This window comes from Bos javanicus, chromosome 8 (genome assembly GCF_032452875.1).
Source record: "Bos javanicus breed banteng chromosome 8, ARS-OSU_banteng_1.0, whole genome shotgun sequence".
In the NCBI taxonomy this organism is placed as follows: Eukaryota; Metazoa; Chordata; class Mammalia; order Artiodactyla; family Bovidae; genus Bos; species Bos javanicus.
In genome coordinates this window covers 110,496,840-110,522,478 of record NC_083875.1, presented here as the reverse complement: position 1 = coordinate 110,522,478, position 25,639 = coordinate 110,496,840, and the positions used below count along the sequence as shown (strand labels likewise).

General features: G+C 51.4%; 1 protein-coding gene across 9 annotated transcripts in view; it reads left to right on the top strand.

Moving 5' to 3' along the window:
• CDK5RAP2 (CDK5 regulatory subunit associated protein 2) overlaps positions 1–25,639 on the top strand; it is a 182,635-nt gene that overhangs the window by 134,058 nt on the left and 22,938 nt on the right. For all 9 annotated transcript variants that reach the window (XM_061426676.1, XM_061426677.1, XM_061426679.1 and 6 more), the window contains 6 exons: positions 1,522–2,098; positions 4,510–4,742; positions 11,171–11,219; positions 13,758–13,930; positions 18,308–18,427; positions 23,615–23,731. In XM_061426676.1, the coding sequence (XP_061282660.1) occupies positions 1,522–2,098; positions 4,510–4,742; positions 11,171–11,219; positions 13,758–13,930; positions 18,308–18,427; positions 23,615–23,731 (1,269 nt within the window). The remainder of the gene's footprint in view (positions 1–1,521; positions 2,099–4,509; positions 4,743–11,170; positions 11,220–13,757; positions 13,931–18,307; positions 18,428–23,614; positions 23,732–25,639) is intronic.

The window sequence follows — 25,639 nt, the reverse complement described above, 5'->3', positions numbered from 1 at the left end:
TAGGCGTCCTCTCCCATCTTTGAACACCTCAGGAAAGCAAAGCATATTCATACTGGCTGGTCTCCTTCACTACTGTGTACCGGACATTGTTAGCCTTTTTGCAGATACTGTCCCATTGGATACTAAAGACAAAAGCAGAATACAAGGTGCTCTCTCCCCTTTGCAGATGAAGCTTCTGAGGCTCAGAGAGGCTAAGGCACTTGCCTAAGGTCACACAGCCATTAAGCAGAGCTTTAGTGTGAAACCAGATCTGTTGACTTTCAGAGATGGATTTTTCTCCTGTGTTCTGCTGCCTCTTACGTATTCAGACAGCTGCTTGTGCTGAGCTGAGCTTTCCCTCGGACAGTGGGCAGTGTGGCCTGTGGTTAAGGACAGATGCTCTAGATTCAGGCCTGAGCTTGAAGCCTTACAGCAACAAATAAGATGCTGCTTTGGGGAGACCGGCACTCTGGGCAGTAAGGTCTTACCCGAGTCTGTGCAGCCAGCAGGTAGCCCAGCTGGGGGTGAGCCCTCTCCACTTTGTCTTCAAAGCCGTGTGTTCTTCCTGCAGCACCACCCTGCCTCCCACAGGAGTTTGGCTGCAAACATGGGGATTGAAACTAGCTGTAAGGAGATGTTTCCTGGCAGGATTATGAGTCAGCCAAATAACTCCTCGCTGTAGGGACGTCATGGCGTCTCCTGGAAGCTGGCAGACATGGAGATGCGGTGACTTCTTACCTGCCGTGGATTTCAGAATTGCTCGTCTTTGATGTCACTTCCCTCTCCAATGTTTGTCTGCCCTTCACTCACATCTGGTCTGGGCTGGGTGCTGTACAAGGCCCTGAGCATGAGAAGATGAAAGGCCAGTTCCTGCTGGGAAGGAACATGCAGTCCAGTGAGGGAGAGGAATCCAGTAACTAACTGCTGTGTGAATGAATGAGCCAGATGTCCATCCTGTGCCGGCACCCACACGTGATCATGTCTGTTGTGGGTGTTACATACGTGGAAGCGCAGTGGGGAGTGACTGTTGTGCATAGTTTGAACATGGGTTCACAGAGGAAGGGCAATCAGATTTGGGTGTTGAAGGATGAGTAGGAGCTTGTTGAGAGGGAGTAAAGTAGGCGGCCAAGGGGGAGCAGCACATGCAGAAGCAGGGAGGCATGAGCAGCCTGCTGTATGCAGGGAATGATGGTTACTTTAGTAGGGAGTCTGCGTAGGTGGTGGCTGAACATGTCCCTGCAAAGGTTGCCTGGAACTCGATCATGGAGGGTCTCAGATACTGTGAGAAGTTTAGACTTAATTCTCAAGATGGTGGGGGGTGGGTGAGTTGTAGGTGGGGGTGGGTGGTTATCAGGGTGGAATTACTTTTCAGCACAGTCGCTCTGAGGAGGAGGCTGGATTGAGAAGAAAGAGGGAAGGACTCGAGCCAGAGGGGCTTGGCAGGAGGCTCCCACAGTGTCTGCTTGGCGGGGGCTGTGAGCCAGGGCAGAGGGCTAGATTTCAGCAGTGGAGAGACTGATGTAAATGTGGTTTGATTTCCAGGCTCTGAAGTTTACCAGCCAGATGACCCTGCCGTCTTGCCACCAGGCGACGAAGACCCCTCTGAAGACTTCCCAGGCCCCCTTTCAGCAGCTACACACTTGAGTTCCAACACTCAGTTTTCCACTAAAGTCAGTGTGGTTGGGACCGACCCGCTGGAGAACACTGATACCTCAAATGATAAAGAAAACTTAGAACGGAAAATCTGTGACCTGGAAACGGAGCTCGAGGGCTACCGGAACTTCATCCTGCAGCTGCAGAAGCACTCCGGGTTCAGCGAGGCCATCATCACGGTCTTGTGTGGGACGGAAGGGGCCCAGGACGGCTTGAGCAAGTCGAAGGGCAGTGCCGACGAAGAAGAAATGGCCTTCTCGAGTTTGCGCCAGGTCCGTTATGTGAAACACATGAAGATCCTGCACCCTCTGGCGCCAAAGATGATGGACGGCGGGGCGCTGGGGAGCCTCGGCCAGCAGCTGGTGGGCCAGGAGTACGAGCTGCAGAAGGAGCAGAATTTGAACATGGAGCTTTTTGGTGGAATCCATAACCTGCAGAATAAGATCAGAGACCTCTCACCCTCCAGGTACGTCCCACCTCTGCCTTCTCCCACGGGTGAGCCTGCAGTTCCCCACGTGGCCGCTAGGTGGGCGCCCCTGACCTGGGAAGGGGTGCTGCCCTGCAGGGGCGTTGGGCATGTGCCAGGGAAGCCGTCATGGCCCGGCTGAGGCAGTTCTTCCTTGGAAAAGACGCTGATGCTGGCAAGGATTGAAGGCAAAGGAAGAAGAGGGCGGCAGAGAACGAGGTGGTTAGATCGCATCACCAACTCAATGGACCTGAATTGAAGCAAACTCCAGGAGATACTGGAGGACAGGGGAGCCTGGTGTGCTGCAGTCCACGGGGTCTCAAAGAGCCGGACACGACCTAGGGACTGCACAGCAGCAGTAACAACAAGGCCGCTGCGCCTTTGGGGGAGTGACGTGTGGGGCCACAGACCCTGGCGGTGGACACTCGGCCTGTGCCTTCCGAAATTGGCCCAGCAGGTCTTGTCCGCCTCAGGTCGGGGAGACAGGGTGAAGGTCTTAGACCCGCCACTTGGTGAGTCGTAGTGCGGTTGCTGAATGGCAGTGTTCACCCCGACCCTGTTAACGGCTCTTACTGTCCTGCAGGGGAGGGGTGGACGACGCTGAAACCGCTGTCCTAGGCAGGGTGGGGAGAAAAGAAATACTGTCCGTATCTCTACCCTTTAAGGTCATCTCAGAGAAATAAGCCTATGTTGAAAGAGAAGAATTCTTGGGTCGTGAAGATAATGTTTTATGGGCATAGAGATACACAGTTTTGCTTCATGAGATCTGACAAACATGGGATCATTTGTAAAGCTGACCTTCATTCGTCACTAATTTGAGACAGACACGTTGTTGAGAATTGTCAGGAGCCAGAGTGCATTTTTCAAGGCTTCCCATACAGTGTGATTGAAGGCTGCTGCTGCTGCTGCTGCTGCTGCTGCTGCTGCTGCTGCTGCTGCTGCTGCTGCTAAGTCGCTTCAGTCGTGTCCGACTCTGTGCGACCCCATAGACGGCAGCCCACCAGGCTCCCCCATCCCTGGGATTCTCCAGGCAAGAATACTGGAGTGGGTGGCCATTCCCTTCTCCAGTGCATGAAAGTGAAAAGTGAAAGGGAAATCGCTCAGTCGTGTCCGACTCTTCGCGACCCCATGGACTGCATGCAGCCTACCAGGCTCCTCCATCCACTGCATTTTCTAGGCAAGAGTACTGGAGTGGGCGCCGTCGCCGTCTCCGGCGATGAAGGCAGCTGGAGTGGGCGCCGTCGCCGTCTCCGGCGATTGAAGGCAGCTGGTATTTATTGAAGGGCAGCGGTGTCAGACCCCAGGTTAGGCCTTGTTCTAACTGAATCCTCACAGTCATCTGAAAAGGAGGTGTTCTTAAACCCTGTGTTTGTAGACGAGGAAATGGAGCCTCAGAGAGGCTGCTGTGCCCGAGAAGGCGGCCCAGGAGGGCTCACGGAGCGGGCTGGTCCAGCCTACTGAATCCTGCCCTGATGCCAGGTTTTTTCTCGTTCGTTAAACTGGCCCCGTTGGCAGTGTTGTGGTCACGTGACCTCTCTGCTCACGTGGGCTCGAAGGTGGTCACTGGTCATCATTTCAAGAGATGGTAGTGAAGCGAAGGGTCAGGGTCTCTGCCAAGCCACTGTGGGGCCAGCTTCCTGCACCCACAGTCGGTAAGAAAGACGGAGCCACGCTTCCCTCAACTTGCGCTTTTCTCAGTGTTGACGGATCCTCGCGGGCTCGCACGGGCAGACAGATAAGGTGCCTGGAGGCCGTGATGCCTGGTTTAGTTAGGCTTTGAAGCCGGAACCCTATTTGAGTCACAGACCTTCACCATTTAACCGACTTTGCCATCTCTAAGAGGCAGTTTTCTCTCCCATAAAGGGAGATATTCGCGCATTTGTTAGGAGACTGCGAGGACTGAATGACTTATAAAATCGCCTGTTTCCGTGGCCAACAGGTCACAGTTCCTCTGTGCGTGGCAGTCAGGGTTAGGGTCGTCCTGCGACCCTTCCCTTGAGAGCACAGTCCTGGGCTTGCTTTCCCGCCGTCAGTTTCCTTTTTGCTCTTCTGAGGATGTGTGCCGGCTCCCCTGCCTGTTGGCGCGCTCCTTTCTACAAATTTCGAGTAGTGTTTTTAAAGAGTGAGTGGAAACTAATTGTCCTCCCGAGTCCTTGCTGATCTGTACTTTAATTGGGGGCTTCATAAAGGTTAAAAGTGTTGCAGAAGAACCTCTGTTCCAGCATTTGTTGGCTGTTTTGAAATCGAAAGAGTCGGGACCTTACGTAGTCACACTTGTTCCTAAAGTATACATACTTGTACAGCTGCAGGCTTTTCAAAATCCTGCTTTGTCAGTTTTCCAATTAGTGTTAAGGTCACAGAAATTCGGTTCTAACATGGGTGCCAGCGTTTCCTTTTCTCTCCTGTATCAGGTACGATTCGTTAGTTCAGGCCCAAGCCAGGGAACTCTCCCTCCAACGACAGCAGATAAAGGACAGCCACAGCATCTGCGTCGTCTGTCGTCAGCACGTGAACACCATGATCAAGGCGTTTGAGGAGCTGCTGCAGGCCAGCGACGTGGACCACTGCGTGGCCGAGGGCTTCCGAGAGCAGCTACACCAGTGCTCGGCGCTGCTGGAGCAGCTGGAGCAGCTGTTTCTCAAGGGTGAGTGAGGCGCCGGCCCGTGAGTCCTCAGGTGGATCAGGCACTGGTCCAGGACTTCTCAGAGGGGCCCGGGAAAACCAGCTCCTTGGCCTCCCCTTCCACCCCCTGCCCTGACGAGGTGACGGCAGAGCCCAACTGGCCGCTTCCTTCTGGTGCCCCTGCCCCGTGGTTGGCATTCTGCCCTGTTCCACACCTGGGGTCCGGTGGAGGGGCCTCAGGGGCCAGGCTGGGAAGGCATGGCCACATGGTTGCCAGTTCCTCCGAATTTTCAAGAGAGGATAGAAACCCAGGTTTGGCAGGTAAAGACTCACGAATGTTAAATGCTGGCAGAAGCAAACAAACGAAGCAAACAAGAAAAGCCAAACTCTCATTGGTTAAAACAGATTTAAGCTTCAGAGATGGTGTGAGGAAGGATGGAAGAAAGCCTTTGCCAAACATTTGCTATGTGCTAGGTACTTTAATGGATGTTCTTACATTACCATTCAAAAATAATAATTTGCATTTGTATGAGACTACAGCAGACATCTTCCGTATAGTTCAGTTCAGTCGCTCAGTCGTGTCCACCTCTCTGCGACCCCATGGACTGCAGCACTCCAGGCCTCCCTGTCCGTCACCAACTGCCGGAGTCCACCCAGACCCATGTCTGTTGAGTCAGTGATGCCATCCAGCCATCTCATCCTCTGTCGTCCCCTTCTCCTCCCATCCTCTATCTTTCCCAGCATCAGAGTCATTTCCAATGAGTCAACTCTTCGCATGAGGTGGCCAAAGTACTGGAGTTTCAGCTTTAGCATCATTCCTTCCAAAGAAATCCCAAGGCTGATCTCCTTTAGAATGGACTGGTTGGATCTCCTCGCAGTCCAAGGGACACTCAAGAGTCTTCTCCAACACCACAGTTCAAAAGCATCAATTCTTTGGTGCTCAGCTTTCTTCACAGTCCAACTCTCACGTCCATACATGACCACAGGAAAAACCATAGCCTTGACTAGATGCACCTTTGTTGGCAAAGTAGCATCTCTGCTTTTTAATATGCTGTCTAGGTTGATCATAGCTTTTCTTCCAAGGAGTAAGCATCTTTTTATTTCAAGGCTGCGGTCGCCATCTGCAGTGATTTTGGAGCCCAGAAAAATAAAGTCTGACACTGTTCCCACTGCTTCCCCATCTATTTCCCGTGAGGTTCTGCCGTGTGCAGTCTGTCATTCTCTCCCTCTCTCTCAGCAGATGCATACATACCCGTAAATGTACACGGACACCTTGCGATAGTCCTGAGAGGACAGAGGTGTGGTTGGCCCCTCCTCCGTGGGGGACTCTCCTCCCTGACTCCAAGGAGACACCATCCGGAGTCAGTTCTCCCGCCCGCCCCCGGTGCCCTCTGAACCCTGCCTTCAGTGCGTATTCTGGATCAGCCAGTCCTGCCTCCCCAGTGCCGCCACGGCTCCCTCGGACCGCCTGCTGCTCCTTGGGGTGGGTGCGTCCCGCCTTCCCTGGCCTCTGTGCGTCCACCCCGGGCCCGGAGGAGTCCGTTTCTACTGTGGTCACAGGGTCTTCACAAAGTGTAAGTCGGGTCATGACTGCTCCCTGCCCCAAATCAGAGGCTTTCCTTTGTGAGTCATAAGGCTCAAGTTAAATCACGGAGGCCAGGCCTTGGACAGAGCGCGTGGTGCCTCACCTGGAGTCCTGAGCGCTCAAGTCCTGTACTCGTCAGGAGCCGGGGGCTTCACCCTCAGGACAAGTGGTTTTACGTGAGGAACTCGGCCTTACAGGGAAGAACCTGGGTTTGACGCAGTCCTTGTGCCTTCGTGCGGACACACAGACGATTCACAAGGGTCCACGTGTTGAGTGTGACGCCGAGATAGAACGTGGGGTAGTTTGCCTTCTGGGCCCAGGAAGTGGTGTTTTCTCTGTTTTAAAAAGGGCCCACCACCTCAGGCACGCCACAGGCGCGTTGTCTGCCGCCAGCTCTTGGGACCCCAGAGGGCCGGAGTGCAGGAACACTTGATTTTTCCCCCCTTACACGAAATGCCCTGTCTTCTGGCCAAGATTTTGCAAATAAGCTAGCTTCCATTTTGCTGTAGGAGGGATCAGTGGGTCCTCAAGATGGAGCTGTGTCTGCCTGGCCCGAGGCACTTTCTGTCTGTCTCTCTCCTTCCTCCCAGCCCTCTGCCTGGGAGTGGGAGGCCGAGAGAGACTGCCTCTGGCACCAGACGCCCACCCACCCTCAACTTTCGCCTCCCCTTGATTTATTTTTTAGTTATTTACCTTGACAAGCCCAAGGAGATCTCACTTCTTGTTTCCTGTGGGTTCTGGAAGCAGAAACATTTCGGGCTTAATAGACAACACAAACAGACCTTAATTCTCCTCTACAAAAGGCAGAAAGGTCTCAGGAACGTCTCTGCAGCTCTTTTTCTTAGAGAATAATATGTAGCCAAGATGGGTCTTTCTGGGCTGCCATCTGAAGAGTCTGGCTCCTGAATTATGAAACGAGCCCACCATAAAGTAATTTTATGTTTGAGGTAGTTGCATAGCATGAGTTCTTAAAAAATTTAAATCTAGTCTTTTTTTTTTTTATTAATACAAAGCAGTACCTGTTTATTGTGGAATAACAGATAAGCGAATATTCCTGTAATTGCATCATTTATACAGCAAAACAGGAACACCCTGGAGTGTACACTTTCCAGACCTTTTTATCCATGTGTGTATTTTGGGTGGAAGTAGGACAGTTTGCAGCCTCCCTTTGTTCAATTATAGACGATAAGTGTTAGGCTACATTGTGAGTTTTAGGGGTGTGGAGCGTTCTTTCGTGTGAAGGCGCTGTAATTAATCATCCCCACTCGGTGGACATTTAGGTTGTCAAAGCTTAGGGCTGTGATAAAGGACCAGTGGATTGGAATCCTGTGTGCATGCTTGCTCTTTCTTTTCTGATATTTAACTGGTAGCACCCAAGAAGGAGGGTGGTAGTGTGCTTTCTTAGAGCTCTGCGAGGATGCAAGGTTATTGAAGCGGCTGGCGTCCGCCCGGCCAGTAGAGGGAGCCCAGGGGGTGACGGCAGTGACTTCTGGGGGCGTATTTTGTTTCTTCAGAGCATGAGCTCCTGGAAGTTGGGGGGTGGGGGTGTGGGGGGCGGTCTCTGTCCTGGCCTCCCGACCTAGGAAAGGGCCAGACCTGCAGTGCCTGGTCAGGATCTGCTGCTGCTGCTGGGAGTCTTATGTGGTACGGACCTGACCCTGGGTACCTGTGGGTGAAAGGCCCCCCGCCTCTGTCTGGCACGCGTCCTTGAGCTTGAGGGGGCACCTGTGGACTCTGAAGGGAAGGCTTCCGGGAGGAAGGGACATGGGAGCTCAGCCTGCCACGTCGGGAGGATTCATGGCTGGTGGGGAAGGTTATTTCCCGAATGTTGTTGGGGGCGGGTCGTGCAAGCTCTGGTTAGCTTCGTGAGCCAGGCTATCCGATAAAGTGGAGTATCCACAGAATGGTCCTGAGTAGCCCTGAACTCTGCCCTCTGCCTGGCCCCTGAGCCTCTCCTTACCTTCATGAAACAGCTCTCTCCTGCCTCGGAGATCTAGACTAGTCGTCACCTCCTCTGAACTCGGATGGTCCAGGCTGCGTGGTGCTTGGCCCCCCCCCACACACAGCATCCCACGTGCCTCGTCACGGTGCTATTGTGGAATCATCTTTTGGGTCCACGGTCCCCACTCAGCTGTGAACCTGTTGGGGGCAGGACCCCCATTCACATCTGTGTCCTCAGCGTCAGGCACAGGCAACCTGGGAGGAGAACTGTAAATATTTAATGTGAATTACCCGTGAGACGGAAAGGAAGAAGCGTCTGGGTCCCGTAGGAGATGCCAGACTCTGATGTTTGAGCTTAAACTTGTACGACCGATGGGTGTGGGCTAGGGAGGACTGTTCTCCCAAGCGACTTCTTAAGTGGTGACCAGTGACCGCGTACAGGGGGTCAGCGCAAGGAGGACACTGCAGGTGGGGCCGCCCGTTACCAGCCGGTCCTGCACCGTGCTCCTCGCCCTTGTTCAGATGTGTTAGCGGATAACTAGGTGTCTCTCTGTGCGGCAAGATGGGGCCCTTCCACCGCCACACACGCTATAGCTTTTCGGGTGTAGCTGTGAGATTTGCCTGAGAGATGGGAGCAGTTTTCCATGACATGCTTCCTAAGCTTCTAGAAGAGCCAGACAGATGGTAGTGAAGGCAGATTGCACCAAGAATTCAGTGCATCGTACCAGCCATCTCCCTGTGAGTCCCACCAAAACAGTCTGTCATTTGGTGTTAAAGAACTCTGCGGTGGAAGGGCAGTGAGTGGAATACAACTGTTGAGTTGTTACAAGCTCCCCAAAGGGTCTCTGATCTGCAGAAGGGAACCTACGGTTGTTGGCGGCATCCAGGTCATGGGCTCCTTCTGTGGTTGTGGGCTTTGTTAGGGATCAAGGAGAGTTTTCCTCTGGTTTTGAGATGAGTTTAGTGTCGGGCAACCCAGAATGCTTACAGCCTGCCCTGGAGCAGACCCACGCTGCCCTGCGAAGTCCCTGTTCTGAACAGCAGTGGTAGCTGTGAAGCACGTGTCGTGATGCTGTTTGGCTGGCTGGCACCTGTAGAGTGGGCAGGCGACTGTGAGAGCATCTCCATCTCTCTGGCTTACCTGAGCGTGCGGTGAGGTAAATGCAGTGTGAACCGGGAGGGTGGAAACATTCTACCCCCGGGATTTCTCGTCGTTACCTTGAAACAGAGAGCCTGACCCTGGCTCACAGGGTTGTCTTGGGGCCCGAGGGAGATGTGGGTGCCAAGGAACCGCCCGCAGGGCCCATTCTGGGAGCCTGAGCGTCCTGCCCCGCGCGGTGCTGGCACTCAGAGGCCAGCCTGGTGGGCGCAGAGGGAGCTGCGGGACGAGAAGCAAGCGTGGGTCTCTCCTGTGATCTCCTCCTCCATGCCATGGTGTTCGAGAACGTTTCCTTTTAGGAGTAGTCTTGGAAATGGTACATGTGGGTACTGTTTAATTATAGTCTCATTTTTCCAGTACAGCTACTGAAGGTTTGTTTTTTTTCTTTAGCCACCCATTCGTTTCTTCAGAGTTCCTCCCAGGCTTCAATTTCCAGAGTTCGGAAATATTTTTAAAATACAGTTGTTCGTTTCTGAAACGTGGGCTCCGTGCTCCTTTGCGACGGCGTGTGGTGGCGCGCAGGGCAGTGGAGTGCCGTCCCCAGCTGTGTCCCCAGCCTGGTTTTGTTTTCCTTTGTCATTTCTTCCGGTCACCCACCTGCGGCAGACAGCGGCTTCTTCAGCTGCACGCACAACCTCCTTTTCCTGGGAATCCCGCTTCTCCGAGCCTTTCTGGAGGAGATAATTTCAGTGCAGATAGAGCTGTATGCACAAAGATGTTTCTTTTATAAAATGAAAAATACGAGAGGACCTCGATGTCAGCTAGGGAACTAGCAGAAACTGGTCCACGTCCAGCTCCAAGGGAATATTCCTGTTCTCGTTGAACATGACGTTTCTAAAGCAAACTTGGTAAGAGAAGTGCTCGTGATAAAGGCCAAAGTGAGGGTCTCCCCTGGTGGCTCAGTGGTAAGGAATCCACTTGCCAGTGTAGGGGACATGGTTTCGATCCCTGACCCGAGAGGATCGCACACTCTACTGTGCAACTAAGCCTGTGCACCGCAACCACTGAGCCCGTGCTCCGGAGCCGGGGAGCAGCCCCTGAAGTCCGAGGCCCCTGGAGCCTGTGCGCCACAGCGAGGACCCGGCGCGGGGAGAAGCCCACGTGCTGCAGCTGGGGAGGAGCCCCCTGCTCACCACGGCTGGAGAAAAGCTCACGCAGCACCCAAGACCCAGCGCAGCCCAACATAGATAAGGTTAAAAAAAAAATCACCATTAGTGTGCTAAAAAAAAAATAAAGGCCAAAGTGAGAGATTAAGTCACAGTAACTAGCATCCGCGTTAGAATGCGTGGAGGAAAGAACAGGAGGGAAGCCAGGAGCAGTCACTATAACTAGCATCCGCGTTAGAATGCGTGGAGGAAAGAACGGAAGGGAAGCCAGGAGCAGGTCTGGTGAGAAGACTCTGGAATTCTGGACCCGGAGGGGAGTGACCTGCTTTCTGTGGGTTCTGTTCGCCGTCTCCTGCAACAGGCCTGTCTTCTGCGGGAATCAGAATTGTGGGGAAGCAGGAAGAGCCTGTATCCAGCCGTGCCCTCGTGATTGCTTTTTAGATTCAGTCCTGTCGCCTTCTGTGGAACCAGCACTGCAGCTGGAGCCTGCAGTCTGAGCGGTATTCTTGGTAATCCAACGTTAAATCCTCAGGACTGTTACAGAGGAGTGTTTAAACAAATGGGATAGCACCTCTGCAAATGGATGAGCAAGGGATTATTAGGGAGCACTTCTTCTTTTCTTTTAATGTTTTCCTTCTTGATGTTGTTTCTGCTTCCAGGAAATTCAGCTGAGGTGGAAATGAAAACCCGGAGAGAAGCGAGAGAGCGGTGAGTGTGCAGCACTGGGTAAGAGGCCGCGGCGGGTCAGCTTCATGTGCCAGCGTTTGGCATTCTGGGCTGCCTCCTGTCCTCTTAGTTTCCTGCATCTGGGGAATAAAGCGGAAACGCGTAGGAAATGAACACGGGCCACACAAAACCAGGAGTCGATGCGGGTGTCCCGCAGCCTCCCTGCAGCCGTGGGAGGTGCTCCTGGCGTTGCTCTCAGGCGATCTGACTCGGGCGACGCATCCCTTCTGTTGGCCCGAGTCCCCGGAGTGTGAGTTCCAGGCTCCCGCCTGGCCCGTCTGTCCTGTGGACCCCGCGCTGCAGTCTTGTCTGACTGCTGGTGGTTCTCCAGAGTGTGCGAGTGCACAGGCAGCGGCCCTGCCTTCCTCCTGTGGTTTAAAACCCTTCTTCAGAGTCGGCTCGCGGGAAGCGGCCCGCGCTCTCCCCAACCCCCTCGCCTCTGCCCTCACCCCAGGGTCCCTGGCCCTTCTCGTAGCGCTGGCCGCGTGGCTGCACTGCAGCGCTGGCCATGTGGTTTCGAGGACTCCCTGAAAGGCAAGGAGGCAGCACTAACTAGGTGTTAGCGTGTGCCCGCTGCTGCCCTTGGCATCCGCGTCACTGTTTCTGACCCTACAAGGTGAGCATTCTTGTTCCCAGTTTAGGATGAGGAGCCTGAGGGGTCAGAGTTGCCTACGTGTCAAGGAGAGGCAGCACTGGGGTTTGAACTTGAATCTGTTGTTACTCTCACACCTGGATGCTTCTTGTTATTCCCTCTTGCCTTTTGAGGGCAAAGACTGTCTTAAATATCTGTACACCTGCTCCAGCCCCAGCTTTCTGGCATGTGATTGGAATTTTTAAAAATGTTCGTGGTTTAAGTGGATCGTTTACACCCTTAGCTTGCCTCTGTGGCCAACTAGAAACATCAAGCTTGTGGCTTCCTCTGTTAACTTGTTCAAGGTTCTCACTGTTGTTAATGCTATCGATGTTTTGCTCCTCTTGGGAGCTGCGACCCTTTGGATCCCTCGGGCTGAAATAAAGAAATAGAGACTGGTCTGGGATGTGGCGTTTCCGATTTTCTTGGCATCATGAAAGCCACCAGCATCATTAGAGGGAGCAGGCAGGGAAGCGGCACAGCTCACTGGAGCACATTTCAATCAGGGCTCCTGTAAGGTTAGAAGAAACACTCCTCTCCCACTGCAGTATTCTCAAGAATCCCTGCCAGTGCGACCTTCCACTTCCGCCCTGATGATAATGGGTCTCGTCCCATCGGCATGCTGTGGAGGGGGCAGTAAGGACCTTCCCGCTAGAGCTGTCTTAGCTGAGATCTGAAGGGTGAGGCTTGGGGTGGGGTTTTGGGAGCGTGTCTACCCTTGAGGGGTAGGAGATGTGGCCCCTTGGAGCTACGTGGCTGGTGGACAGAGCATGGAGCTGGGGAGGTGGGGTGGGCGGTGGTGCTTGGCCTGGTCCTCACATCCTGAATTAAGAGCCCAGATCCTGTTCTACAGGAAGAGGGGCATCTCCAAAGGAGGGCAGGCTGGGACTAGACAGGAGCAGACTTGCTGATCTGAAAACCAGCCGTGGTTGACTGGAGAATGGGCTGGGAGAAGGCAGGGAGGCTCGGTGGCCCTCCTCAGCCACCCTTCTCATCTCTGACAGGCTTGCTTCTGTCCCTTCTGTTCTCCCATCTTCAGCTGCAGGCTTAGCACTCGCATGGGGCACTCCTAAGCTAATTAAACGGGTGCCCTCGGCCCCTTCCTCCCTTTGCAGGGCGGCAGCGAGCCTGAGCATCCATCACGCTGTCTGAGTGAAGTCGCATCTGGTGTTTACCTGTTAATGAATGTGTTGCCGCTCTGGAGTCCTTTGCTCCTGTCTGAGCTTGTGAATAATGAGACACGAAGTAATAGGAAAAAGTGGGAGAAAAAAGAGCTTAAATTAAGACGCTTATCTATAATGGGGATTCACGTGGGCTTCTCACGAAGTTCAGGGTGTTTTTCCTCCTGCCGGAGATGGCCCTTGGGAAACACAGGTTAATGACCAGGTGATTGCCTGAATGGTGATACTGGAACCAGCTTGGGGACCACGAGGGTTTTGAGATTTGTAGACCCACAAGTCCACCTGTGGGTTTGGGTTGTCCCCACCCCCAACATTCTCCTGGGGGCTTGGAACCAGTCAGACGAGGGTTCAGATGGTTGCCCTGCCACGTACAAGCGGGCGAGGTTCTGATGTCCCACCGACTCCCAGCTCTGCCTGCGGATGGTCCTCCCAGCGAGGACAGAGAGTGTGAAACGCCTGGTACAGAGCGGCCTCTCTCAGGGCCCCCCGTGCCAGCCAGACAGTGGGTCCCCCTACTTCACTGACTGCAAGTCGAGCCCACTGAGCCCCTTTTTGGTTTGTTTATAGAACGTCTTTGCTAAAAATTGTCCTAGGGATGCAAAAAGACCAACGTCGCAAGTATAGGTAAATGATAAAGGGCCAGTGTCCTTATCCTGGTGTGGGGCCTTAGTGTGGAACACGATTTCTCTTTCAATCCCGATGGTCAAGGACTGAAGAAGACAGCTTCACACACCAGCACGTTCTCCCCGAGTCCCCCGCGCCCTCGGCCTGTCGCGCGGCGTCCGACTGTGGACTGTCCGAGAAGTCCTGCTCCTCACAAGACCAGAAGCAAGACAGCGAGGCGGAGAAGGCGTCGGGCCTGGCAAACAACTTTTCGCAAGGTAAGCCGCGCTTTCCCAAGCGTCGTAAACCTAGCTGAGATTTCCGGTTCGAACGGTAATTCACCCTCCTGCCTTCGTAGTGGAGGAGAGTGTAGTGGAGGAGAGTGTAGCGACTCTGACTGGTTACTGGATGAGAGGACCTCCCGGAGGGGCCCAAGCCCGTCGTTCAGACATCCGTTTATCGATGGAGAAACCTGCGGTTGTTGAAGGTGCTGGAGATTAGGGAAAAGTCGCCTTTGTTTTTGATGATGGCTTGCCGTTTCCTCGCTTATCTGGCAGTGGCGGTCTGGAAAGCGCTGTGGTCACGGATCCGTCTGGTCGATTTCCTGTTATTTCTCTGAATCTCTTCCTGAGGCGATGTCGCTTTAAGACCCTTGGTTTGAATTGTACGGGTGCCCGAAAGGACCTCACCCCCTGTTTGGAGATTTTTGAATTTGATAAATCTGCTGTGTTTCTCTTTAGAGTGACCTTTGACCTTTGGGGTCAGCCCTTTGCCCTGCCTCTGACCGTGGAGCTGTGGGCTCAGCTGGCGGAATCATCCTCCTGAGGCCGTCCACCATGAGCTCCCCTTACATCAGTCCTGATACCCCCTGCTGGGCCTCGGGTAGGGCTCACTGTTCATCATTAGTTCCAGGGATTGTTCAGACCCGAACAGAGAGATCTTCCCCAGTGAAAGGCCAGTAGTGTGTATCACAGGCTTTGCAGAGCACATGTCCTCTGCTGCAGTGACTCAGTTGTGCTCTTGCAGCAGAAAGCAGCTGTAAAAATGCGTAGTGAATGAGTGTGGGTATGTTCCAGTATGACTGTATTTACCTTTAAGACAGGCGGGGGCGCTTTGAGGCAGGCGCCCGCATTTCCTGACCCGTGCTCTAGACTCTGGGCCTCAGCTGACGTCCTCTGGTCCCTCACGTTTCCCGCGGCTTCTTTGCAAGGTGCCCAGAATGGACCCAGAGAACAAGTCAGACGCTTCCCTGCTAAAAGCTCTTTGTTGACACCTGATCATGTAGAACAAGGGTTTCAAAATTGTAAAACCTTTTTCTGGCAACAGAAAACGCCCCCCCACCTTTTTTTTTTTTCAGATGAAACTGATTGTATAAGAGATATATGAAATACATAAAAGCTAAAACTTTCCAGAGTAGAGCCTTTATCCCCAGTGGTTGCCTCTGAGACTCGCAGTAGGATACTCAGGGTGTGGAGGAGCACAGTTTGAAAACAGACCTAGAGCGTGATGTACGCGGGCTTGGCACAACGCAGGTGTCAGCTGGGCTCCTCCAGTAACCAGTCACCTGGATGTGTCTTCTTTGCATTTCTGGCTGTGACCCTCTGCAGTTTGTGAGTTTCTGCTCTTGGTTTTTCTGTGATTTCTGGCCGCACTATCTGCCTTTCGACTTAGGTCAGATTGTAAATTATTTCCCTGTCCCTATCGCTCTCCTCCTCCTGCCCGAGATCCCTCCGAAGACGGAATCTTTGTGGGAGGAGCTGACGGAGGTGTGGGGCTTAGAGAGGGCGGGGTTTACAGGGCAGCAAGTCTGATCCTTGCCACTGGAATATCTGCATATCTGTGATCCCTGTTCTTTAAAATCCGCCCGCTAAGGTGGCACCAGGCACTTCCTCTTCCTCTCCCAGCCTGTCCCTCTTGTTTTCACTTTCCACCCGCTCCACGACTCCAGCCTTGGTTTATTTCCAGTGTAGAGCCATTCAGGTATCTCTTTCACCCCTCATTCCTCCTGAGGACACATGACCTTGGGCCTCTCAGGTGGGTTTTCAGGCACTTTCCTGAATGCGGACAGTGCTCTCTGGAGCTGTCCTAAATAACCCACGGTTAGCTTCTTGGGGTCTGTTTCTCTGCTGTCTCTGCGTCCGTTTTTCCTTTTGCCGTGTTCGTAGTCGAGCAGAGGGGTGATTTACACTTGTGCTTTTTCCGCTCGGCGTTTATCGTAAGGTTTCCAGCAGGTTACACAGCACCGTTTTCGGTGGCTTTGCTCGGCGTTGTATCTTAAGGTTTCCAACAGGTTACATAGCACCGTTTTCGGTGGCTTTGCTCGGCGTTTATCGTAAGGTTTCCAGCAGGTTACACAGCACCGTTTTCGGTGGCTTTGCTCGGCGTTGTATCGTAAGGTTTCCAGCAGGTTACACAGCACCGTTTTCGGTGGCTTTGCTCAGCGTTGTATCGTAAGGTTTCCAACAGGTTACACAGCACCGTTTTCGGTGGCTTTGCTCGGCGTTTATCGTAAGGTTTCCAGCAGGTTACACAGCGCCGTTTCCGGTGGCTTTGCTCGGCGTGTACCGTAAGGTTTCCAGCAGGTTACACAGCGCCGTTTCCGGTGGCTTTGCCGTCGTCCGCTGAACGGCTGAGCTGCCGTTTTCGTTTTGTTCCCCTGTTGCTGAACATTTAAGTCATTTTCTAAAATTTCACAATTGTGAAAAGTGCTGCGGGGAATGTCTTTGAACATGAAGCTTTCCCCTTATTTCGGGACACTTTCTTGACCTAGATTCTATAAATTGGAACTACTTGGCAGAAGATGTGTATACTGTTGTTTTTGGTGCTTGCTTCTTGCAGGATGGGTTTTAAAGAATCAGCATTTGTCAGAAGGGTATTATTGTAAGAGGGACAGATAATTTTCTCCAGTGTTGTTAAGACAAGTATAGTGTTTCCTTCTGCCCAGTTAAGGCTGCATAATTAACGAGTGGTGTCCAGTTCGACTGGGAATGTGTCCTTAAGCTGAAGGGATGATTGCAGCTTCCAGCCAGACTCAGAAGATGTGTTCTACCGATCGTTGCTGAGCGTTTTTGCCCCAGAAGCTGGCAGTGTGTGGCATGGATAAACCAGCAAGGGAGCTAAGTTCCTGACTCACTCGGACCTGACCGGCTGCTGAGAGATTCGGGGGCACAAGGCAGAGGCGGAGGTGTGGTGCCATGACACCCCAGTGTACTGCAGGCAGAGTCCTCAGTCCGCCAAATGACTTGCCACACTTCTGGCATTAATAGGAGATAGCTGAGGATCTGGGAACTAAGTCCTCCCATAAATATTCAAATTCATGGCAAAATTACTATTTAATTAGGAAAAGATCTGTGACATTGTGCTACTTGTAAATGAAAGTCATTTTGGAGGAATTAAAACTGGGTCGTAACATTAGTATAATGTTTTAAAGCAAATGTTATCAAGACATGCTGAGTATGTCCTAATTGATGAATTAAAGGCGTTAGTTTTGCCTTTGTATACTTAATGTGATTATGCTGTAAACACTAATTCTAAAGACCTACCTCTGGACTGGAACTTTGCTTCCTTCATTCTTTCTTAAAGTGAGACGTGGCAGAGGCTGAGAAAATAATGCATTCTCGTTTTAGAAAATTCAGAAAATTTAAATTTTTATATATTGTTAAATATTATATTAAGATATAAAAGTTTTGAGAAGCCTAAGATCTACCACCTAAAGGCAACCTCTGTTAATACTTAGATGTATTTCCTTCTTTTGCATATATATATATCTTTCCTGTCTGCAAGTTTTTAAACAGAGTTGTGATTATGCCGAATAACCCATTTTGTATTTATATTTTCCCATCATATTTTATGGTCTTCAAAATATAATTTTAATGGCTGTGTAGTACTGTATCATAATGGATATAATGCCGTTAATTTAATAATTTGAGTTATTTTCAATTCTGACTATTATAAAAAGTGCTAAGATGAACATTTCCATACATTCTGGTAAATGATTATCAGCATCTCTGGTGGTCTCTTTAAATACATTGCTGAAAATAGAATTATTTGGTAAAAGATATTGTAAAGAACCTCTCTAATGATTATTAATAAAATGGTCCCCAGAGTCATATACATTTATACCCACACTAACAGGATATACTTCTTGAGAGAGCTCTTCTTAACCATTCTCACTAGTGTTGGGGTTACTGTTTTGCCTTGTTTTTAAGTCTTAAATTAATAAGTGATAAATGGTTAACATAGTCCTTTCAAAGAATTAGTCTCAAAAATATCTGAATTTGTTATGAAAGTGGCTTAATCAACTCTTTAGCAATTCAGGCAAACTTGAAAGCAATCTTTTAGTGTCACTGAAAGGAAGATTTTAAATTAATATTTGATATTTAGAAGAATAAAAGGCTGTATTAGTGTTAGCATTAAAATTGTATGAAGTGTAATTTTTCCATGTGATGTAAAGTATCTTCTTCATGGAGCGCTGCAGAGAGTCATCACAGACAGGCTGTGGGCTGTGGGCAGCAGCTCAGCACGCCCATGCCCGGGGAGGACTCTCTCAACACAGCCAGTATTTCTTAGAATTTCAGGATCACTGCATAGTTCATAAATTATTCAGTTCGTTGGGGGCTTCAGACTTTAAATTAAAAATACCCTCCTTCCTGTAGACTTACTGATGGAACATATACAAGAAATTCGAAGTTTGAGAAAACGTTTAGAGGAATCTATTAAAACAAATGAGAAGCTACGGAAACAGCTGGAACGACAAGGGACTGAATGTGACCAAGGTAAGGTGAACGTTCCCACAGGGCCGTGAGGGGTTCCTTTGTGACGCTTCTGCCTGGATAAGCATGCTGTGTATCGGGAAGAGCCTTGAACTTGTGGCCAGAGAGATTTCAGCTCAGATCCTGACTTCACTGCTTACTTAACCTTGCTGACTCTCAGTTAGCAGTGATTTATCTGTTAAGTGGGGGTAACAGTTTATTACCAGTTTATTAAACTGGTAATAAAATTCCCAGTTTATTCTGGTGGTGATGAGACTTACGGGCGCTAACACCAGTGGAGTGCCCCGCAGCCCTGGCACAAAGCGCGTGCCTGATACGTGTTTATTTCTCGGTCGATGGGGGGTCTGCTATCTTCCAGAGTCCTGAACCGTGAGTGGCTCCTCATTTGATTCCAGAAGCTATAGTGAGACAGATTTTGTTGTTGTTTAGTCAGTCGTGTCTCTCTTGTGACCCCCATCGCCTGTAGCCCACCAGGCTATTCTGTCCATGGGATTTCCCAGGCAAGAATATTGGAGTGAGTTGCCATTTCCTGCTCCAGGAGAGCTTCCTGACCCAGGGATCGAACCCACGTCTCCTGCATTGACAGGCAGATTCTTTACCACTGAGCCACTGGGGAAACACACCACCCCCCCAGTGAGATAAGATAGATATGTTAAAATAACACAGCAGAGTTTTGTCTATTGTCAATAACAGATTCTAAAAGAATGAGCACTTTAGCGATCTGGTAACTCCCACACGCCAGTCACGAGGGCGTTCCTCCATAACCACAATTAGCCCTGCGTGGAATATTCTTCCATGATAAACTTTAAAAATGCCTGTTTCTCCCATAGGTAGGACATTCACGTGGTTCAAACATTAATATCCCCGTCCTGTACCATCAGTCCTGCTCTGCCTTCTCTCCTCCCACCTTTGTTAGTTTTCTCTCCACCCTTAGAGTGTTAGCGCAAGTACAGACGTGTGTTCTTATTCTCCTCATCACCTACCTGAAAAGCGGAATTCTTATTCTCCTCATCACCTACCTGAAAAGCGGAATACTTTATATCACTGTTGTGTTCGTCTTACCACTGAATACTCGGTTTTGGGATCTTTCCTTTTTTGCTCCAAAGGGAGTGTTCTTACCCTGGGAAGAATGTGTCTTGAGAGCAGCTTTGGGCACAGCTTTGTCTGCAAGCTGGCCTGGCCTGGACTGGGACCCGCCTCTTCTATTAGCATCGTGACTTTGGGCATTTCTCCCCTCCTTCCCCATCTTCATTATCTTATAAAACGGGGTCGTTGTGAGATTAAATGAGACGCTATAAATAGGGCCTTGCTCAGCACCTCACTCAATAGATGGTGGTTTTCTTCATTACCATCAGTTTTATTTTACTGTTTTATTCTGTATAACATGATCAGTGTAACATTACAAAGCTCTGCGGTGGGTGAGGACCCCTCGTGTCATTGCCGTTGATAGTGAGGAGAAAAGTGGGTTCTGGAAGGATGGAGTCTCATTGCCATTGATAGTGATGAGAAAAGTGGGTTCTGGAAGGATGGAGTCTCATTGCCATCGATAGTGATGAGAAAAGTGGGTTCTGGAAAGATGGAGTCTCATTGCCATCGATAGTGATGAGAAAAGTGGGTTCTGGAAAGATGGAGTCTCTTTGCCATTGATAGTGATGAGAAAAGTGGGTTCTGGAAGGATGGAGTCTCATTGCCATCGATAGTGATGAGAAAAGTGGGTTCTGGAAAGATGGAGTCTCTTTGCCATTGATAGTGATGAGAAAAGTGGGTTCTGGAAGGATGGAGTCTCATTGCCATTGATAGTGATGAGAAAAGTGGGTTCTGGAAGGATGGAGTCTCATTGCCATTGATAGTGATGAGAAAAGTGGGTTCTGGAAGGATGGAGTCTCATTGCCGTTGATGGTGATGAGAAAAGTGGGTTCTGGAAAGATGGAGTCTCATTGCCGTTGATGGTGATGAGAAAAGTGGGTTCTGGAAAGATGGAGTCTCATTGCCATTGATAGTGAGGAGAAAAGTGGGTTCTGGAAAGATGGAGTCTCATTGCCATTGATAGTGAGGAGAAAAGTGGGTTCTGGAAAGATGGAGTCTCATTGCCATTGATAGTGAGGAGAAAAGTGGGTTCTGGAAAGATGGAGTCTCATTGCCATTGATAGTGATGAGAAAAGTGGGTTCTGGAAAGATGGAGTCTCATTGCCATTGATAGTGAGGAGAAAAGTGGGTTCTGGAAAGATGGAGTCTCATTGCCATCGATAGTGAGGAAAAAAGTGGGTTCTGGAAGGATGGAGTCCGTGGCAGCACCCGCATCTCTGGTCCCCAAGTCCGCTCTCTAGTCCGGCATAACCATCAGCCTGGAAGGACATCTTTTCAAAGTGCTGTGTGTGGGCGGTGTGCAAGGCAGAGAGACTGCTTCCATCTCTCTCTCTCCCCCCGCTGCCCCTCTCTCTCCCGACTGCCCCTCTCCCCGCAATCCTGCATCCTCCCCTCCTCCCCATCTCACTCCAGGGAAATTGATTAATCTGAGTTATTAGTCACATCACACACAGGAAAGAGACGCACGCCTGGGCCCACCGCAGTTACTCGTGGTAATGCCCGAATTAGATTCTGTCTGTTTTACATTTTCCCAGGCAAATCCAATCGTAGAATTATTTGGGGGGCTCAAATGGCCACCAGCTACAGTGGAGCGGGCAATTGCTCTGGAGAGTAATTCGCTCTGATGGGAAGGTTTACAGAAAGACATTCGTGAAGTATTTATGCTGGCAGAGAGACATGCTGCTCTCGCCGTGTTGCCACAGTCCCTGAAAAGACAAGGAAATAATAGTGTTTCGGCCTCCCCTGCTGTGAGACGGTTGTCCTGGGAGCAGGTCTGAGAAAGGCACAGCTCCTTGTAATGTGGAGGTGGAATATCGCTAAACCTGTCACCCTCGGTGTTAGGTCTTCCGGCTTGTCGCCAGTTACACAAGCTTCCAGTGATGATGCTCAGAAGAAAGACGGGTCTCTTAGCATCAGAAGTGGACCCCGCCAGCTCAGGCTTTGTCAGAAACTGTTCCTTGGCCCCATTACCTCTTTGAAAAGTGACCGCCTTAGCCGTGGTCATGGAAGACTTATGGAGAAGCTTAGCTGCTCATCCAGGTCGTTCTTTGGGCCTCTTTTGGCTCCAGCCGGTCATCAGTTGTGTGTTAACATGGTAATAGTGAGTAATATTAGCATCGATCATTTTTATTGAGTTCATAGAGGGGTAGGGAAGTTAGGTGACTTGCCTGAGATCGTGCAGCTATTAAGAAGCCAGAGCCGAAGTTCAAACCCAAGTGTCTCTAAGAGGACACCAGAGTTTACAGGGGAGCGTGGAGGAAGATGGTGGGGAGAGAGGGATGTCAGTGAGAAAAGATGACGCTGTAACTAGGGAATCATTCCCGTGAGGAAGAGGCAGTGCTTGTGCAGCAGAGCGAGCGAGCTCTGGCTGCTGGAGACGCAGGGCCGAGCCCTCCTCCCGGGGAGTCTGAGTGCTGCGTTGCTGCTGTTTATTCGCTAAGTTGGGTCAGACTCTTCTGTGACCCCGCGGACTGTAGCCCTCTAGGCTCCTCTGTCCATGGGGTTTCCCAAGTAAGAATACTGGAGGGGGTTACCACACAGGTAATCAGTTGTGTATCAGGGTGTTTTCAGCTGCAGGTAACAGAACAGGAGTAAGAAGCTGGTCAAACAACGGGGATTTTTGTTTTCTTATAGAGCAGGCAGTCCAGGGCAGGCAGTTGTAAGCGGGTCTTACTGCTGATTGACTGGGAGCAGAGCGTGGGGTTAATACTTGTGGGGCTGCCGCCTCCCCTCCTCTCGGGACGGAGTCCAGAGGAGGGAATGGAGCAGGTGGGGCTTGCTCCTCCCCCTCCTTCTCTCTTCATCCGGGCGGAAAATCTTTCCCAGAAGTTCCCAGCAGGCTTCCTGTCAAACCTCATCGACCAGAAGTGGCACAGGACTGTGCTCTAGCCGCCCCGGAGGCTTGGAGAGCAGGTGTCTGGCCCTCGGGCTCTGCGGTGTGGTCGACTCCATCAGTAAGGACGGCAAGGGAGGCATCTGTCTGCCACGTGCAGAAAGCACCTTGCTCGGCAGGTGCCCTGCAGGCGTGTGGCCGTGGACAGGAGCCGTACACGTGGTGCGGGCGTGGGCGGTTCAGTGCGCAGGGAGTACTGACGCAGAGCGTCGGGGAGCTGTCCGGCCAGAGGAAGGGCTAGAATTTCAGGAGACAAACTCGAGCCCGGGCAGGTGTCTAGGGATGAGGGAACTGATCAGAGTGCGTGAGGGACCTCAGACCCAGTCTTTAGAGCCTGGTGTTTTCAGTCTGCACGCTGGGGCAGTGAGCTTGAGCTATGAGTTGAAGGACGAGTGTGATTTCAACAGTTGAGCAAGGTGGCAGGCTCTCTGGACAAAGGGGATACGTCGTCCAGTAAAGCATGTGTTTAACCCTGCGGTGTGTTTGGAGCACAGGGTGGCTCGGTTGGGCTGAGGGTCTAGTGTGAGAAGGAGTGGGGTGGGCTGTGAGGTTCGAGCTAATAATAGAGACTTGACGTTTGGACCTTGTGTTTGGTTGTGTGATTATCTTTCACGGTGGTGGTGCCATCAAATGGTTTTGAGCAGAAAAAAATAGAGAGGAAACCACGAACGGGCTGCGTTTAGGACGATCATTTTGTTGGCTGAGGCCATAGGGCCAAAATACGGCTGAACCACAGGGCAGAACAGAGCGGGCCAGGGTGTGTGGCCTGACTGTGGAGTGGAAGAAGACGCCTTTGGGCCGGCTCCCAGGTTTTCAGCTCGGGTTGGGGTAGTGGTGAGACCATCCACACAGGCAGGAAACAGGAGGGAGGGTGGGAAAGGTGAGGTGTGGACCGGAGCCTCGGTGGAGAGGTCCCCAGAGGGCTCGGCCCTCAGGAGAGAAGTCATGGAGGCTGAGATCACCACCCGCCTCCTGCCCGGCTCCTCCTCTGTCCTGCCCGAGGGCAGGTAAGATGCGGGGAGTCCCCTCCGTCTCCTCTTTCAAACTCACTCTCCTTTCCCTGTGGGCTCTGGTAGCGTCTTACGTAGTTCACAGGAGTACTTTTCATGATGTGTTGTGTTTCCTCATTATTTAAAACTGTTTTCTAGAAAGTTCCATGCACTTGGGCCTGAAGACCATCCATAAATTGTGACTTCTGTGTGTTTTTATAGGTTCTTCAAACGTTTTGGGTTATGGTCCAGAGGTCCACAATTCTCTGACATCAGAAGTACGTTTCCTGAGGAAGCAGAACCAGGCCCTCAATACGACGCTCGCTAAAGGATCCAGAGGTAAAAACTAGAGGTACAGCCGGGAGCCCACAGGCCCCTGTGATGTGGGAAGGATGCGGATGCTGGAGTTGGACCAACCTGCGTTCAAGTCCTGTGGCTCTGTGCCTTCGGGCCGGTCACTCAGCCTCTCTGAACCTCAGTATCGTTAGCTGTAAAATAGGAGCTCTTCATCGGGCTATTGTGACAGCTAAGCTGTAAAAGCCTACAGCGGGTTGCCTCCGTGGGGCTGAGTAAATGTTTCTTCACTTGTCACCCTCCCCTCTGTGCAGCCGCCTCTCACTCAGTTCACAGCGGAAGATAGAGGGCTGGAAATATGTTACTCCCCAAATTTCAGAGACTTTCTACTACCAGGAAAGCTTTTCCAGGATTTCTTTTGTGGAGGTTTAGTCACTAAGTCATGTCCAGCTCTTGTGACCCCATGGACAGTTAGCCTGCCAGGCTCCTGTCCCTGGGATTCTCCAGGCAAGAATGCTGGAGTGGGTTGCCATTTCCCTCTCCAGGGGATCTTCCTGACCCAGGGATCAAACCCAGGTCTCCTGCATTGCAGGCGGATTCTTTACTGAGCCACCAGGGAAGAGGACAGTGTTTCTCTTCTTTCCATTCCTTCTGTGTGGAGCTTAGCCCTCAAAGAGGTTTCACTTGTATTTTCTGACAATGCATAAAATGCTTCCGGAATGACGTGATTATTAGTCCTGCCCTACAGGTGAGCACCTGAGGCTGGGGAATTGACTGGCCTGCGGTCACAGGGCCAGAGGTGGTGGAACCAGAACTCAGGCCAGCTTATCCCATTTTCACTAGAGATACTGACTTAAGAGATGAAACTGGGGCTTCCGCAGATCATTCATTCATTCGGCAAACATCTCCTGGTGCCTCTTCTGTATCGCAGCCCGTGTAGGTTCTGATTCAGAGTTGAGTGGGACCTGATCCCTTTCTGCAGGGGAGCTCACGGTCTGACGGGAGAGAGAGCCAGGCGACTGTGTCAGACCAAGGTGAGGATCAGCCATCATAAATCCTCAGGGAGAGCGGGACCCTGGGGAAGGCATCCTGACCCAGGAGGAGCTGGCCTTCAAGAGCTGAGTCTGGGATATTAGTAGGGATTAGCAGAGGTGCCTGAGGTTTAGAGGGCTTCCTGGGTGGCTTAGTGGTAAAGAATCTGTTTGCCAATGCAGGAGACGCTGGTTCAATCCCTGGGTCAGGAACCTTCCCTGGAGAAGGAAATGGCAACCCACTCCAGTAATTCTTGCTTGGGAAATCACAGGGACAGAGGAGCCTTGCAGGCTGCAGTCCGTGAGGTTTCAAAGAGTCAGACGAGACTTAACAACTTAAACAACAGCTAAGGTTCAGAAGAGCCGGGGCATTTTAAATAGAAAGAAGAGGGTGGACGGAGGCCCAGGGGTTAGAGGTGGGGGTGGAGTCTGGACTGGTCCAGAGTTGTAGGAAGCTCAGTGTGGTTGCAGCCTGCAGGGAGAGGAGAAAGCTTGCTCAGAGATGATCAAGTCATGGTTAAGAGTGGAATCAGAAAAGCTGGATCTGAATCCTGGCTCTGTCAGTTACTGGCTATGTGACCTCGGCAAAGCCTTAGTCTCTCTGATCCTTAACATCCTGTCTGAAAAATAGAGAGTAAGCCAAGTGCCTCCATGGAGGCCTACTCTGAAGAGTAAGCAGGAATGGTACACAGGAAGATCTCAAGGTAACAGTGAGCTCTGTGGTGACGTCAGCCATTGGCAGCACTGGCAAAGCCCGCAGCCGCCGGCGCACTGGCAGCCATCAGTGTGCTGTGAGGCCCTGAATGGAGCCTGTACCTGTAGCTCAGTTACTACTCCTGGCCACGCACATGAGGAAACTGAGGCGCAGAGAAGTAGAGTCTGGCTGAAGCTGCTGCGGTCAGTAAGCGGAGGAGCTGCACCC